This window comes from Arabidopsis thaliana, chromosome 5 (assembly GCF_000001735.4).
Source record: "Arabidopsis thaliana chromosome 5, partial sequence".
Taxonomy (NCBI): Eukaryota; Viridiplantae; Streptophyta; class Magnoliopsida; order Brassicales; family Brassicaceae; genus Arabidopsis; species Arabidopsis thaliana.
The window spans coordinates 516,808-530,660 of record NC_003076.8 but is presented as its reverse complement, the minus strand read 5'-3'; the positions used below and the strand labels follow the sequence as shown (position 1 = coordinate 530,660).

The 13,853-nt window shown below is 34.2% G+C and overlaps 3 protein-coding genes and 1 long non-coding RNA gene across 4 annotated transcripts; 1 reads left to right on the top strand and 3 right to left on the bottom strand.

The window, feature by feature from the left end:
- Positions 1 to 678: 678 nt before the first annotated feature.
- Positions 679 to 4,228, bottom strand: AT5G02430 (Transducin/WD40 repeat-like superfamily protein). Its single transcript, NM_120321.2, has 7 exons — positions 2,477 to 4,228; positions 2,293 to 2,383; positions 2,049 to 2,206; positions 1,918 to 1,969; positions 1,732 to 1,811; positions 1,557 to 1,650; positions 679 to 1,471 (listed from the first exon to the last, which is right to left on the bottom strand). Exons 1-7 carry the CDS (start codon positions 4,067 to 4,069, stop codon positions 822 to 824), a joined length of 2,718 nt encoding a protein of 905 aa, NP_195863.1. The 5' UTR covers positions 4,070 to 4,228; the 3' UTR covers positions 679 to 821.
- Positions 4,229 to 5,802: 1,574 nt separating this feature from the next.
- Positions 5,803 to 6,071, bottom strand: AT5G00845. Its single transcript, NR_142443.1, has one exon. It is a non-coding gene; the product is annotated as an other RNA (long non-coding RNA).
- Positions 6,072 to 6,584: 513 nt separating this feature from the next.
- AT5G02420 (cyclin-dependent kinase inhibitor SMR3-like protein) lies at positions 6,585 to 7,404 on the bottom strand. The gene has a single exon (NM_120320.3). It carries the CDS (start codon positions 7,158 to 7,160, stop codon positions 6,813 to 6,815), a length of 348 nt encoding a protein of 115 aa, NP_195862.1. The 5' UTR covers positions 7,161 to 7,404; the 3' UTR covers positions 6,585 to 6,812.
- A 3,406-nt stretch (positions 7,405 to 10,810) lies between these two features.
- ALG10 (DIE2/ALG10 family) lies at positions 10,811 to 13,676 on the top strand. Its single transcript, NM_120319.4, has 8 exons — positions 10,811 to 11,116; positions 11,198 to 11,286; positions 11,505 to 11,841; positions 11,938 to 12,199; positions 12,308 to 12,445; positions 12,550 to 12,754; positions 12,843 to 12,985; positions 13,077 to 13,676. Exons 1-8 carry the CDS (start codon positions 11,027 to 11,029, stop codon positions 13,340 to 13,342), a joined length of 1,530 nt encoding a protein of 509 aa, NP_195861.2. The 5' UTR covers positions 10,811 to 11,026; the 3' UTR covers positions 13,343 to 13,676.
- Positions 13,677 to 13,853: the final 177 nt, after the last annotated feature.

Sequence of the window (13,853 nt, the reverse complement as noted above, 5' to 3'; positions counted from 1 at the left end):
TCTATAGTGGTATGAAATTCTGGTTAGTGTCTTGATATTTCAGGTTGGAATACTATTTTTATTGGAATATTGAATAAAAAGAAAAATAGCATAAGTACCGTTACCGTTAGAAGCTCGAAATTGAGAAAAGGAGAAAAGAAGATGGTATGGACAAAGACCATATGCATCGTCCAGTGTACCTCGAGAGACAAAACACTTTATCCTTTTTGGACCACATCATTCTGTTTTGTAAGCTTTCTATTTCTTTCTTGTTAAATATTGGGTTCAACAATCAATATACAAAAATGTTCCAAAATAATCAGTTGGTTCTAAACTCAGATGTAATAGGTTTCTTATAGTTTTAAACTAGGGATGTCAGTCAGCAAAGCCCATGCTAGCATGAGCTCGTACGGGCATGATTATTTTCTATATAGTCCAACACCGAAAGGTCCGAAACTATAATAACTTAAAGAAATAAATAAAACTCTACTACTGATCTAGTCATCAAATAGATTTATCCCTCCATTTGATACAATTTCATTCTAGTACACACTCTAAACCTAATTGAGTTTTGATTTTGTGAGCACGTAGACTATTGGGATATATCTTCATGCGATAACGTACTTGAGTGACTGTGATGATGTCAAAAAAAAAAAGTGAGAGTGTGAGACTCTCTAAACGGTAAAGAGGCTCTCGCATCAGAAATATAATCTCTATATATCAAGTTCCTTCTTGTTTTGTGACTATACAGTATACAAATTAAACTCAATACACTATGCATGAATACATGAGAACTATACATAATACACCGTATATATGTACAAGAACTGAGAGAGGTTGTGTCAAAACAGAGAGCCTTGACGACCGACCCTGCGTGGTAATCCAAAATTTTGGTAAGTTCGGATTTGGCCCTTGATTGTGGCTGTAACAATCACCATTCCCCAAGCTGTTGGCTGAACTGAATGTGTTCCATGACTGCCACTACTATCAAACCACGACCAAGAAGAAATCCGAGAGGAGATTGATATAGAAGGTGAATCCCCATGCTTTATTGACTCGCCTGTGTTGTTCTCTGATTCGTTATGCGAAATATGCGTAGCTGGATCATCTTCTTGATGTTGTTCTGTTGCTCCATCCGCGGTGCCGTCATTGTTTTTCTTAGGTAATGGTGGGAGGCCTGATTTTTTACCCGTGGTCGTGTTTTCAGGGGTAGTAGTAGTAGTTGATGGTTTTTTCGGGTTTCTTTTCGATTGGTGTTGTGTGGATGGTGGTTCACCTTTTACAACGCCGTTCCATGGGACTGCCACGGAAACATCTTTGCACGGGAAGGTTTCATAAGAAGTACACATGGTGACTGTTTTTCTACCGGTGATACCTAGTCGTGGCTCCTCGTGTTTCCACACGTAAACCTGTGAGTCTTCGCTAGCGCAGACAATGTGCTTAGCATCTACTGTGTAAGATGCTGTCATTTGGCTGTTCATGTTTTTGAAGCCTGGTTTATGTATGAATAGGAGATTTAGAATTAATAGTTTGTGAAATTGAACAACGAAGCAAATGGAGTTGTTTCAGTTACATACCTCTGAATTTTTGAACAAGTTCAGTACCGTCAAGAACCCGAATGCGTGAATCAGCAGAAGTTACAAGCACTTCTGATGGATTAATTGGCGAAAACTGGTATAAGCAAACTCAATGGTAAGTAGAGGCAAAAAAAACAACAACAATGTAAACGTTTTCAAAAAGAAAGAGTGAAACCTGAAAAGCTGTGATCTTTTTAGCTTGAGCCTTCTTTTTGTTCTGCAGATCTATCTGGTTTGTTTGTTCCAACTTGCAATCTGATCAATTATTACAGAAAAACAAATAAAATGAGTCTGTTAACTTTATGAAGAATTAAGGTTATAGACATGGTTTACAAATAGAATGAGCCTTTAGCATATATACCCTCTGCACTGTAAAGCCGGCAATGCCCATTAATTGAACCAACAAATGCAGCCTACCAAAGAGCATAGAGATATCAATACGAGCTCGTTAATGCAAGTATATGCTGGTGACAGTTCAAGAGAATTACGTACCTGACCATCAGGAGTATAACAAACCGCGGTAACCATTTCCTTTAGATCATTCCACTCAACTACTTGACGGTTTGATATGTTCCATATACGGATCTTGGCATCAAGGGAGCCACTAATGAAGTAATCTTCATCCAATGGATTGAATTGTACACAAGTAACTAAAAACCATAGAGGAAGACATGAATCTCCCAAAACGATATGAAATTTAAGGAATTTGAGAATTGAAATATATTTCCTTTCTTACCATAGTCATTGTGGGCAAATAGTTTTAGACAACTTTGAGTTTCAATATCCCACAACCGCACAGTTTTGTCCATGGAAGATGAAAGCAATAGCTGTGTATATTCGGCAACCAATGATTTAACTTTTTTCAATAGAAATTCATGGCTGCTTGCATTAATGTTGGCAAGAAAGGAACACAAACTAACCTGTGACCGAGACCAAGATAAGTCCAGAACATCATCCAAGTGACCAGTGAAAGAGCAAATTGGTTTATCTGACAAGGAGAACACAGTTTCAGGCGCGTGGACATAATCTGGTATCTGGTTTCCTTTTTTACTCATTGAAGTTTTCCCTTTCTTCTTCTTATCTTGTGACACTTCTGCAGCATCACCTTCCGACGATTTATCTGTGGAACCAGACATTGAAGGATGAATAGGTGTCAAGCTCCCTTCATTCATTGACATGATTTCACATTCTTGAACCTCCCACACATGGATTGCACAATCCTCCCCTGCACTTGCTAATAAATGTGAATCTGGACTAAATTTCATAGTCCAAATACCTCCTTGATGAGCTTGAATCTCTTGACACATATGCAAAGCACTTAAATCTTTATGAGACTTCCCTGAATGCCTCACTTTCACCCATTGATTCGCCTGCTCATTGTTCTTCTCCGCTACTTTTGGACTACTTGTGCCACTACCAGTTGAATCCTTCTCTTTCTCTGAAACCTTAGAAGAGCTCATAGAATGAGCAACGTCCTTTATGTTCTTTAACAAAGCAGCTCCTCTCTTCTTACTTACTCTCAAACTCTTTGACACATACGAGTTAAATTTCCTAAAATCCATCGTCGAATTCGCGTTCTCTCTTCTCATAAGATCCTTAACAACAGATGAATAACCAACACTCTTCTCAAATTCTTCCATTGTCAATTGCTTACCAGTTTGCAAATCGCTAAGCCGATTCCACATTCCATTCTCACCATACTCCTTCACAATGAACTCTTTCCCAGTGTCAAGGTTCTTAATCAAGAAAAAAGCACTAAAACGAGTATTGGAAACTACCGAAGAGAGCAACGGACCACTACGTTGGCCTTGAGACTGATGATGACCGTTTGGTGCGTCCGGCGGCGAGGCTTGCGTTTGGGTGAAGTAGGGACAAATCCTCGCACACGGAGCTCCAATCGCAGACGCGGTTCTAGTCAATCGCGATTTCGACGTTTTCCCTAACATCTCTTCTTTCCTCTGTTTCTCAGCAGAAGACGCTTCGATATCGGAATCAGATCTAGACCGTACAAGCAAAACCGACATCGACGGAGATCGACGAACTCTTTGATTCACCGGAGAATTGTGATCTGACTCCTCCACCTTCACTTCCGCAACGCGAGAACCTGAGCACTCACCCGTCGCCGCCACAGGTTCACTCACGCGTTGAATCGAGATAGCTCCGAGCCTAGTCTTCTTAGATTCAAGTCCCATTCCATTAAGAAGCCTTCGACGACGCTCCGTGATAGATCCCGGCGCCGACATCCAAATATCATAATCCGGCGACATATCCGGCGCAGGAGCAGCGCGAGAGGAGGACGACACATTAGAAGAAAACGAGATCCGGCAATCATCAAACTCACCTTCTTCTTCGTCAGAAGATGATGCTAAATCCGAAGGTACGACGGTGGAGATACGATTAGAGCTATCGAAAAAATGATCGTCGTCGTCTTCAAACTCGCCTAACCCCGCCCAATTCATCGTCATCGTCTTCTTCCGATCCAATTTCCCGTTTTCGCCGCCTCGATTCGCCATTACTGTTCATAGAAACTTCCAGATCTTCTTTCTTTTTTTCCCCAATAAAATTCAAATTTTCTCGGGTTTTTTTTTTTTTGGATTTCAAAGTTTTTTCTTGTTGTTGTGATTTTTGTTTTGGAGGGAGAGTAGTGGAAAGGAGAGAAACAAGGGATCCCTGCCATTCTAATCAAGTGTTACTTTTGATATCCCATTATCTAACGGTTTATATCTCGCCACGTGTCAAATCCAAGTGGACCAAATATCAATCTACGTGTTAACAAAAAAAATCAAGTAGACCAATAAAAAAAGAGAAAACATTTTTATAATGTAGTATATGAAATCTGAACACAATTAACAAAATTAAAGTATATAGTTATAAGTTTTTATTAAAAAGTAAAGTTTACCAATTTAAAAAATTAACAAAAGCCTTTTTATTATGTATATAAATAAAAACTACTATTAAAAATCCCTAATTATTATAAATACTTGGTGTGGGTCTAATCTCAAATATATAGGTAAAACAAAAATACTACTAAAAACGCTTCCAAAAATATTGATCTGTAATTCATGGATTTCATTTCAAACTCTTTGCACTTCTTATAATCTCATTCTCTTTTGTTCAGTCCCGAGAAACTACTAAAATTTGAAAATTCTACCAAGGTAAGTAAAAAATGTATATAATAAGAATCATTATTTTGATATTTTTGTATGTAAATTATGAGATCGGGATATATCTTATACATTATTTTCATAGTTACATGAGAAGATGATATATGATTTTGTGGATATTTACGAACAATCTTCGTTATATATATAAAAAAAACTTCTTTCAATCATCCACTACTCCAAAATCACAAAATTCAGGTATATTTATTCATCTAACTTTTTGTCATACACATTATATATTATTTAACCTCATACAATTAAGAAAATTGATTAATTAAAAATTTAATTTGTGATAAAAAGGAGAATCAGGAAAACCAGACCAAGCATGGCAAGCATCCTGTACCAGCAGTTAGAATCTCCGGTCTTCTTCACTTCTGCGTTCTCCAAATTATACTGCATGGTGTGTTCCTCTGCTTTCAAACTTATCTTTTTTTACGAGAGAAAAAACTATGCTTATGGAATTGGGTCTTAACTAACTATATATATATATATATAATGTTGTTTGTACGTAATATTTTATTCGTATGAATATAGATAAAATTTTAATTGTAAGTGTTTGCATAGTGGGAGTACCGTAGATACGAGATAATATTACACTAGCTAGCTAGTTTTTTAAAAAGTTAGCGGGAGATTATATTCATCGTCATTAGCCAATTTCTGTTGAGTCGTCATCCGTTCTTTAAAGAGACATATGAATATCGTCCTCAATTTGTAATGTACATCCATGATCATATAGGACTTTAGAGTTTTTTGTATAGCACTACTACTATTGACATGTAGGTTTTTGTATAAGTGTCAACTGCCAAATATAGAGTAATTTACTATTACTTGTGTTTTATTAGATAAGATATATCGGAAAACTTTGACCATTTTTTCTGGATTAAGAACTAACAAAAGAGATCATTATTCATTTCTATATTTTAGTAATGTTAATTAATTATTATAGCGGTCAGCTCCGTTACAGAAATAGTTTAATACCACTATCAGTCAGTATATCACACATGAAAGTAGAAGAATATATGTATCTAACTAATTCTGAAAATTTATGGTAACGATATTCTCCTTGATTGATGTGCAATTTTAACCTTGTATACATCACAATGGCACACACATAATAAAAGGTATAAAATATTAATTCATCCATCGATCATAAACAAGGTGTACCCAAAGCAGGAAGCATGATCCATTACGAAGGATGTTTGTTTCCACTTAAAAATCTTTCTAGTTTATTTTTTCTTGTCAAAATTTAATTAGGTTTGTTACATCTATTTTTGTCACTGCTCATTCAGGTATAATTATCTAGTGATATGGTAGCATAGATTTGTGTGTTAATGGGAAAATGAGCCTTCAGTGTATATTAACACGAATCAGGTAAAAATATATAATTTCTTCTATATGAAATACATTTGTGTAATACTAAGACTACCTTCTCGATAGTAAACTTAAGACCCAAAAGGAGTATAATTTTATGATTCAAACTATATTTCTACTCAAGCTATTTTTGACGAGCCCCTTGTAGTATATGTTCTTACTGTATTAATATAACTAATTAGAACTACTTAGCTTGAAGAAACTAATTCTATGCAAAAATCATATTTCAAAGCTAGTGGTTATACATTAATAGATTAAATTTTCTTATTAAAATTTTAAATTTATATCAAAAATAGAGACATGCAATTAGATTTGGTAGTAAATACAAAATAAAATTTAGATTTGATTATTTGTCTTTTTATAAAGAAATTTGATATGATTAGTTGTCCTCCTAATTATCCTAATTACATTTACAAGTTTGGTTTACTCCAAAAATCAAACACATCAAAAGCAGAAAATAACAATTAATATAAACGCATTGAAAACGTAAGTTAATGTTGAAATTGAAAAGAAGAAATTATAATGTGAGCTTTGACTTTGTTTCATCAGTTGTATAAATCCAAATTAAATGATACATAAATTTTCTTATTGTTATTAGCTAATTAATTATACAGAAAACGAAAAAAAAAGAAAAAAAATGAAGAAAAATTCAAAGGATCAAATTACCACCACACAGTCATGAATTAGAAATGAACGATCATTACCAATTAAGGCAATAATCTTCTTATTGTTTCCGTGACTTCTTGATCCTACGGTCCAAATCCTCGAAGAACATCTCGATCTCACGGCTCAGATCAATCGGTATGCGGTTAACAACATTAACCGGCGTTAATTTCCGTTTCGTACCGGAAGATCGATTCGGTTTTGGTTTTCTCGGAGCCGGTGGACATAACGTATACTTCACCTCCGGAATCTTGTGATCGGACGATGTTGGAGTCTTGCACCCTTCTTCTTCGTTGACCGTTGGATCTTCGTGATCAGAGTCAGGAATGTCTAATTCGGGTCGGGTCGGTAATCGGATCTTCTCCACGTCTTCTTCTTGGATCTCTTTGACGCAGCAGATCTCTGCCATTAGACAAGTTTTACAGAGAGAAAGAAGAGAGAAAGAAAAAAGAGAGAAGAAAGAGAGAGAGATTACGTGCGTTGGATCCGAAGCTTGAAAGCCTCCATTTCAACTAACTAGTGATCTGTCTCCCAAGTGGCGGGATTACATAAAATGTTTATTTATTTGATTTTTTTCTATTATAGGTTCAATATATACATTGTATATGTATACTTATTGTTGTTGACAAAAAATGTATGCTATATCTATCTAAATTGATGTCCAAAAAAAAGTAAAATAAATTATCTATGTAAATTAATATTTAGCAGTAAACTAGAAAAAGACCTGTCTAATGAAAATCAAATATATGATCTAAAACTATATACAAAACATACTTTACAGTTACAAATTATTTTTTTTAAACACTTACAAATATATGACTTAACACTGTTTACAAACCACAATCTGAATATGCATGCATGCAAAGAAATGTATATTTATAAAACACATATCATGACTAGTTTTGGATGTCCCGTTCCAGAAGCTCTGATAAGAAGAAAAATAAATTGAAGTTTTTTTTCTCTTTTATAACGAATAAATTCAAGATTTTGAAATCGTAATTTAAAATACTGCAGTTTTTCAAAGCGCTAAAAGTATTTGCAGAAACACAATAGTGTTTTATTTTAGATGATATAAACTAATTTTTCTCGATGATTTGATTAGTCTTGTTGACTTTAAGAATAATGATCTTGGTGATAAAAAAAAAACATCCGGCTTTCTTTACCACTTGTTGATATTTGTAACAATTACGGATTTTTGTTTAATTAAACGGAAAATATCGAAAAACAAACGAAAAGGTAAAAAATTTTGTACACAAACTTTGATGCAAATCAGACGCACGTGCCTTTGCTTTGCATGGGGTCCTCGCGATATTTTTTTGAAACTTCTCTATGTTTTAGTTTCTTATGTTTCTTCAATCTTCAGATATACAATGTCGTATATGGTAAAAATTTCCCAATATCGTGAAAGAATAATTTTCTCAGATGCTTCCTTTATCGTGCACGCAAGTAATGAATCACCAACTAATAATTGACTTCGCACTAATTAATTTGTGTTCTCATCGTTTCTTTCCTTATCAAACACGAAAAATTATCTTTTTATTTCTTATATATTTCTCGAAAACATTATTGCCTATATAACGGCCTCTCTAAAGAAAGTGATGTTTAATTTACCATAAAAAAAACTTTTAGATGTTACTTATAGATTTAAAATGTAAACTGAATTAATGATAGTAATTTTCACAAGCTAATGATACTACTTTAGAGGATTTCTGTATATTTAGATAATAAAATAATCTTTGTAAGCTAAACTTGTACATGTATCAAATTATTTTTAATTTACTATTTTAAATTAGATTTCTTGATAACTATTTTACTGTTTTGTGATAGGAGTAGAAAACAAAACATAAGATTACCATTAAATGCAGCAATAATTTGGGGTATGACTATGACTACTTACTAATCATACCCCTAAGATTGAGATCTCCAAATTGCAGACGCAACCTTTCATGTTCAAAACCAATAACAATCCACACAAGACTGTTCTAAAATGTCTATTTTTTTCTTTCCATTTTGAATATTTGTTTTATCCATCATTACTGTTGTAGTTTTACTTGTTATTATTAACATAAACATTTGAAATATCGATGTTCTTTAGTATAAATTAATATATGAGTGATACTCGTGGAAAATTATAACTTTGGATTCCTCAGCCGTAAAATGTGAACCACTTTAGATTTGGTAAACTTGCTATACGCTAAACGACGACTACCAGAACCACCATCCAAAGTCCAAATTAACAAATTGTGAAATATATAGATGTAAGTAAATTAGGGGATTAAGTATGGATTAAAAGGTGTAGCAAAGGATAATGAAAGATTGGCGACTAGGCATGTGGTGCGATGACTACGCACATGGGTGCTCATCATGTCCTCCATCTTTCACGTTTTGTTATTTACTTTTTTTAGCTTAATAAATTATACTTATGATTGGGTCAAAAATTAGGAGAAAAAATATCTCTCAAGTACAAAATTTATATTTTCATAAATGTATATAGTACAATTAAAAGTCGCGAGAGAAAGTTGCAAACATGATCAAATAACATGTTTATGCATTAGCCAATTTAATGAAAAAGATAACAAGATCGTACAATCGAAATTCTCAACCTCTTACAAAGCATATACAATAACAAGTTAAAATAAGACTTTTTGAGCTTTATCAGCTTATATTCTAAAAATAAATATATCTTGGTATAATTTCCAAAGTTTTGTAGTATCATTAAGAAATTTTTGATCAGGTTTCCAATTAATTGATTCCAGTGATTACAAAATTATATTAATACAGATTTTTTTTTCTGTTTTCAAGTTACAAAATATCCAACTAGAGTGTTAACGTCGTCAATAAAATTATCTATGTGTGTGTATATATATTGATATATGTATATAGAATTCAAAGAGAGTGGTTTCTCTCTTTTTATATAGCAAAGGTGGTGTGCTTTTTACACATGGAGAGAAAAGAAAAATGAGATACTTTATGACATCAACCGATGCTGCTTAGACATATATGAATCAAATCCCACATGCAAATTTTGGGACCATTTCTTTTGCTTGGTTTTTACCCACTCTATCTAATGATCATGATCAGTAACAACTATTATTCACCTCACCCTCTAAATAATCACATCCGGAAACTATCTAATGATCATCATCAGGAAACTAAACTGAGAAAGTCTGAAAAAAACAAATTGTGCTTTGATGTTCATAAATTGATAATCAAGTCGTCAAATCTTTTAATTCTTTTACACGTTATGAACCATCATATTTTCAGAATCAACGATTATATATGTTTTTCACGTTAATTTTATGCAGTTTTATAATTTATTTGTCCCTTTGTAAACAAAAGAGAAAACAGCTTATTAATGGAGTTTACCTTAAAACAAAGTACTAATAGTATAAACTAAAGTCAAAACATATAGTAGTAAATTAGATAAAGGTTGGGATCTGGGTCCAGAGATTCTAATTGAATGCTTTCATTATCTTATAAAGCTTTATTTGTGATTCCCACATCTTTTAATGAAAATCGCTTTGCAGTGTATATTCTTAAGGACACGAGACAGCTTTGTTGTCTATTTGTGTAGGACATGCTTAGTCTTTTTCCTCTAATAATTATCAAGGAGGACCATTAAAAAAAGAACAATATATATAGAAAACTTTTAATATACATTTTCATTAAACTTAAAAAATGATAGAATATGTGAGAAATAATAATATGGGGATAATTTTAGAAAACCTTTTCCGTTTGACAATAATTCAAATTCATTCGTAGTCATATCAATATCAGCTAGGCATTATTACCAAAACAAGAAAGACACACACATCTGTGCAGTTGTTATCAATTATAGAGTGATAATTGATCTGGTTAGCATGACTAGTGAAATTGACAAGATAATAAAGCGAAGAAATCACTTTACATAGGAAAATTTTGATCACTACAAAAGTTTTGGGTCTAACAGTAGTTAAATGAAAATATTGAGGACTAATCGAAATATCGACTTTTTAAGGTATGAGAATTACAAATATATATAAATACAGGGCTTTCTTGTTACAACTTACTTGGGCTTTAGTAAAAGCCCAACATCAATCTTGATACGTTGACTTCGATTTGACTCCTCGTAAGTTTTCTCCGATGTAATCTCACCGTCTTCTTCAGCTCACTCAATTTTCCGGGAAAATCCGATTTCCGTTGTGAATTATTCGTCAGGCAACGAAAACCCATGATTGATCCGCGAATGTGATTCGGATCCGATTGGTTCCTTTTGTGGGAAATTAGAGGGAAAAAATGGGGAAATTAGCCGTTGCAGCGATCACGAGCTTGTGGGTGATTCCGATGTCGATTATCGTCAATCACATTGTTCCTGAACCCTACATGGTAAAAAAAAACCTTTTTAGAACTTGGGTTCCTCTATCTCTCTGATTTTGTGTTGATTACTGCATCTGTTGAATTTTGCAGGACGAGATATTTCATGTGCCTCAAGCTCAGCAATACTGCAATGGGAATTTTAGGAGCTGGGATCCAATGATCACTACCCCACCTGGATTGTAATACTCTCTTTTTGAATCATCCCTTCTTACGTAGATTCTCAAGTAGTTACCTTTAAGTAAAGTCTGGATTTTTCAGTGTATGTTGATGCTAATTTGTGTTGTTACTGCTTCTTTAAGCTGTTACTTGTTCATGTTACTATGTAGAGGATTAACTTAGAGTTTGAAATTTTACATCTTTTGAATTGAAAATGTTGATATAAACCTTTCTTTTGCAGGTACTATCTTTCACTAGCACATGTTGCTAGTTTGTTTCCAGGAATGTTGTTGATGGAAAATACATCTCAGTCCTTTTCAGAAGCTTGTTCGACATCTGTCCTGCGGTCTACAAATGCTGTTTCTGCAGTATTGTGTGGTGTTTTAGTGTATGAGATAATAAGATTCTTGGGGCCGAATCTTAGTGATAGAAAAGCGACTTTTATGGCGTTAGTCATGTCGCTTTACCCTCTCCATTGGTTCTTCACTTTCCTATACTATACAGATGTTGCGTCCCTAACCGCAGTTCTTGCCATGTACCTTACTTGTTTGAAAAGACGATATGTGCTCAGTGCATTGGTAAGTGATTTGAAGCAAAATTAGTGAATTTTTGTTATTGTTTGAACTTAGAGTTACGACTATGTAGGCAAATTTATTTCGGGTTTGTCCTTGCAGTTTGGCACTTTAGCAGTTTTTATCCGACAAACAAATGTAGTCTGGATGCTTTTCGTTGCTTGCTCAGGTATTCTAGACTTCACCCTTGACTCGTCTAAGCAAAAAGGAAAACAAGAAGTAAATCAAGAACTGCATCAGTCTAGTAATAAGAAAGGAGCAACTTTGAGATCAAATCTTAGAAAAAGAAAATCTGATATCAGCTCAGACACTTCAGACCCTTTTAACCACGGTCAAACTGTTCCTTCAACAGAGGATACTTCAGGTAGGCTTCTTTACATGTTTTGTTTATAGTTTGGCGAATTTATTGCATTTCTCAAGGATAAGCATAAATGTTCCTCATCTCTTACGATATCTACGTTTAAAAATGCAGACTTAGTGTATGATATTTATACTGTAATCTCAACATCTTGGAATCTGAAGTGGAGGATTTTGATCAAGTTTAGCCCTTTTATCTTTGTTGTGGTGGCGTTTGGTATTTTTATCCTCTGGAACGGGGGTATAGTCCTCGGTATGTTGATTCAATTTACTTATTTACTACTCTCTGTATTTCCTTGAACTGTAATTTTTTGGTGTCTATTGCCTTTTTACTAATCCATCAATTCAAATTCACAGGTGCAAAAGAGGCTCATGTAGTTTCACTGCATTTTGCGCAGATAATGTATTTTAGTCTCGTTTCTGCTCTTTTCACTGCTCCCCTACACTTCTCAGTAAATCAACTGAGACATCAGTTCCATCAGCTCCATAGAAATTGGTCATTAAGCCTTATACTAACTCTTGTGGCTCTAGTAGCCGGATTTGTCTCTGTACACTTTTTCAGGTTTGATTTCTGAATACTTCTTAAAACAACTAAAGGCTTTTCTACTTCAGACTCTTAATTCTCTTTACTTTCTGAAAATTCTTTGTAGCTTGGCTCATCCATATCTTCTTGCTGATAATCGCCATTATCCTTTCTACCTATGGAGAAAAATTATCAATGCGCATTGGTTAATGAAGTACATATTAGTCCCGGTATACGTCTATTCCTGGTTCTCAATCCTAACTTTATTAGGTATGTTAAAACCATTTTCTGTAGTATACTTATTTACTTTTCCCATATATTTTGCATTGTGAACCTGACTTATTCTTTCATGATCCGATAGCGAAAACTCGAAGGCAGACCTGGATATTGGTCTATTTCTTAGCTACATGCGGTGTTCTTGTTCCTACTCCATTGATCGAGTTCAGATATTACACCATTCCGTTTTACCTCTTCATGCTTCACTCCTGTGTCAGAAGCAGCAGCTTCGCCACTTGGCTTCTCATCGGAACGATTTTTGTCTCTATCAATGTGTTTACAATGGCAATGTTCTTGTTTAGACCGTTTAAGTGGAGCCATGAAGATGGTGTCCAGAGGTTTATATGGTAGGGACAAGGTTTATTATACTCTTTTTGATGCTATTGTTTGGTTCCTCAGAAACTGTTAAGAGTTCATGATGTTTTCTGTTGTTATAAAAACATACGTTTTAAGGTTTCTTTTTGTCAACTCGAGTACAATAGTTAGGCAGGATTCGGGATTTGCCATGTGGCTATAAGTGTCTCTGTTATTAATACTATAACCACATGGCAAAAACAACATACGTAATAGTCACATTAATCTGGAAAGTGGTTGGTTTATGTGAGAATTTAGGCGAGTCAATGTAGCAGAGAATTTCCACAGTCATGGGAACGAGTCTTTGAGATCTGTTAGAAGTAGATTACAGTGGAATGTTTTTTCTTTTGATTGAGTCCTAATGTTTTAGTAGTTTTACCAAACTCAGAAAAACAAACAGGAGAAGATATTTTGAAATAAATGTTATTTAACCCTCTTCAGTTTCTTTTCATTACTGAAAGTCTAAAACAAATAAATTAAGACAGCAATATAGGTCGACAATGATAAT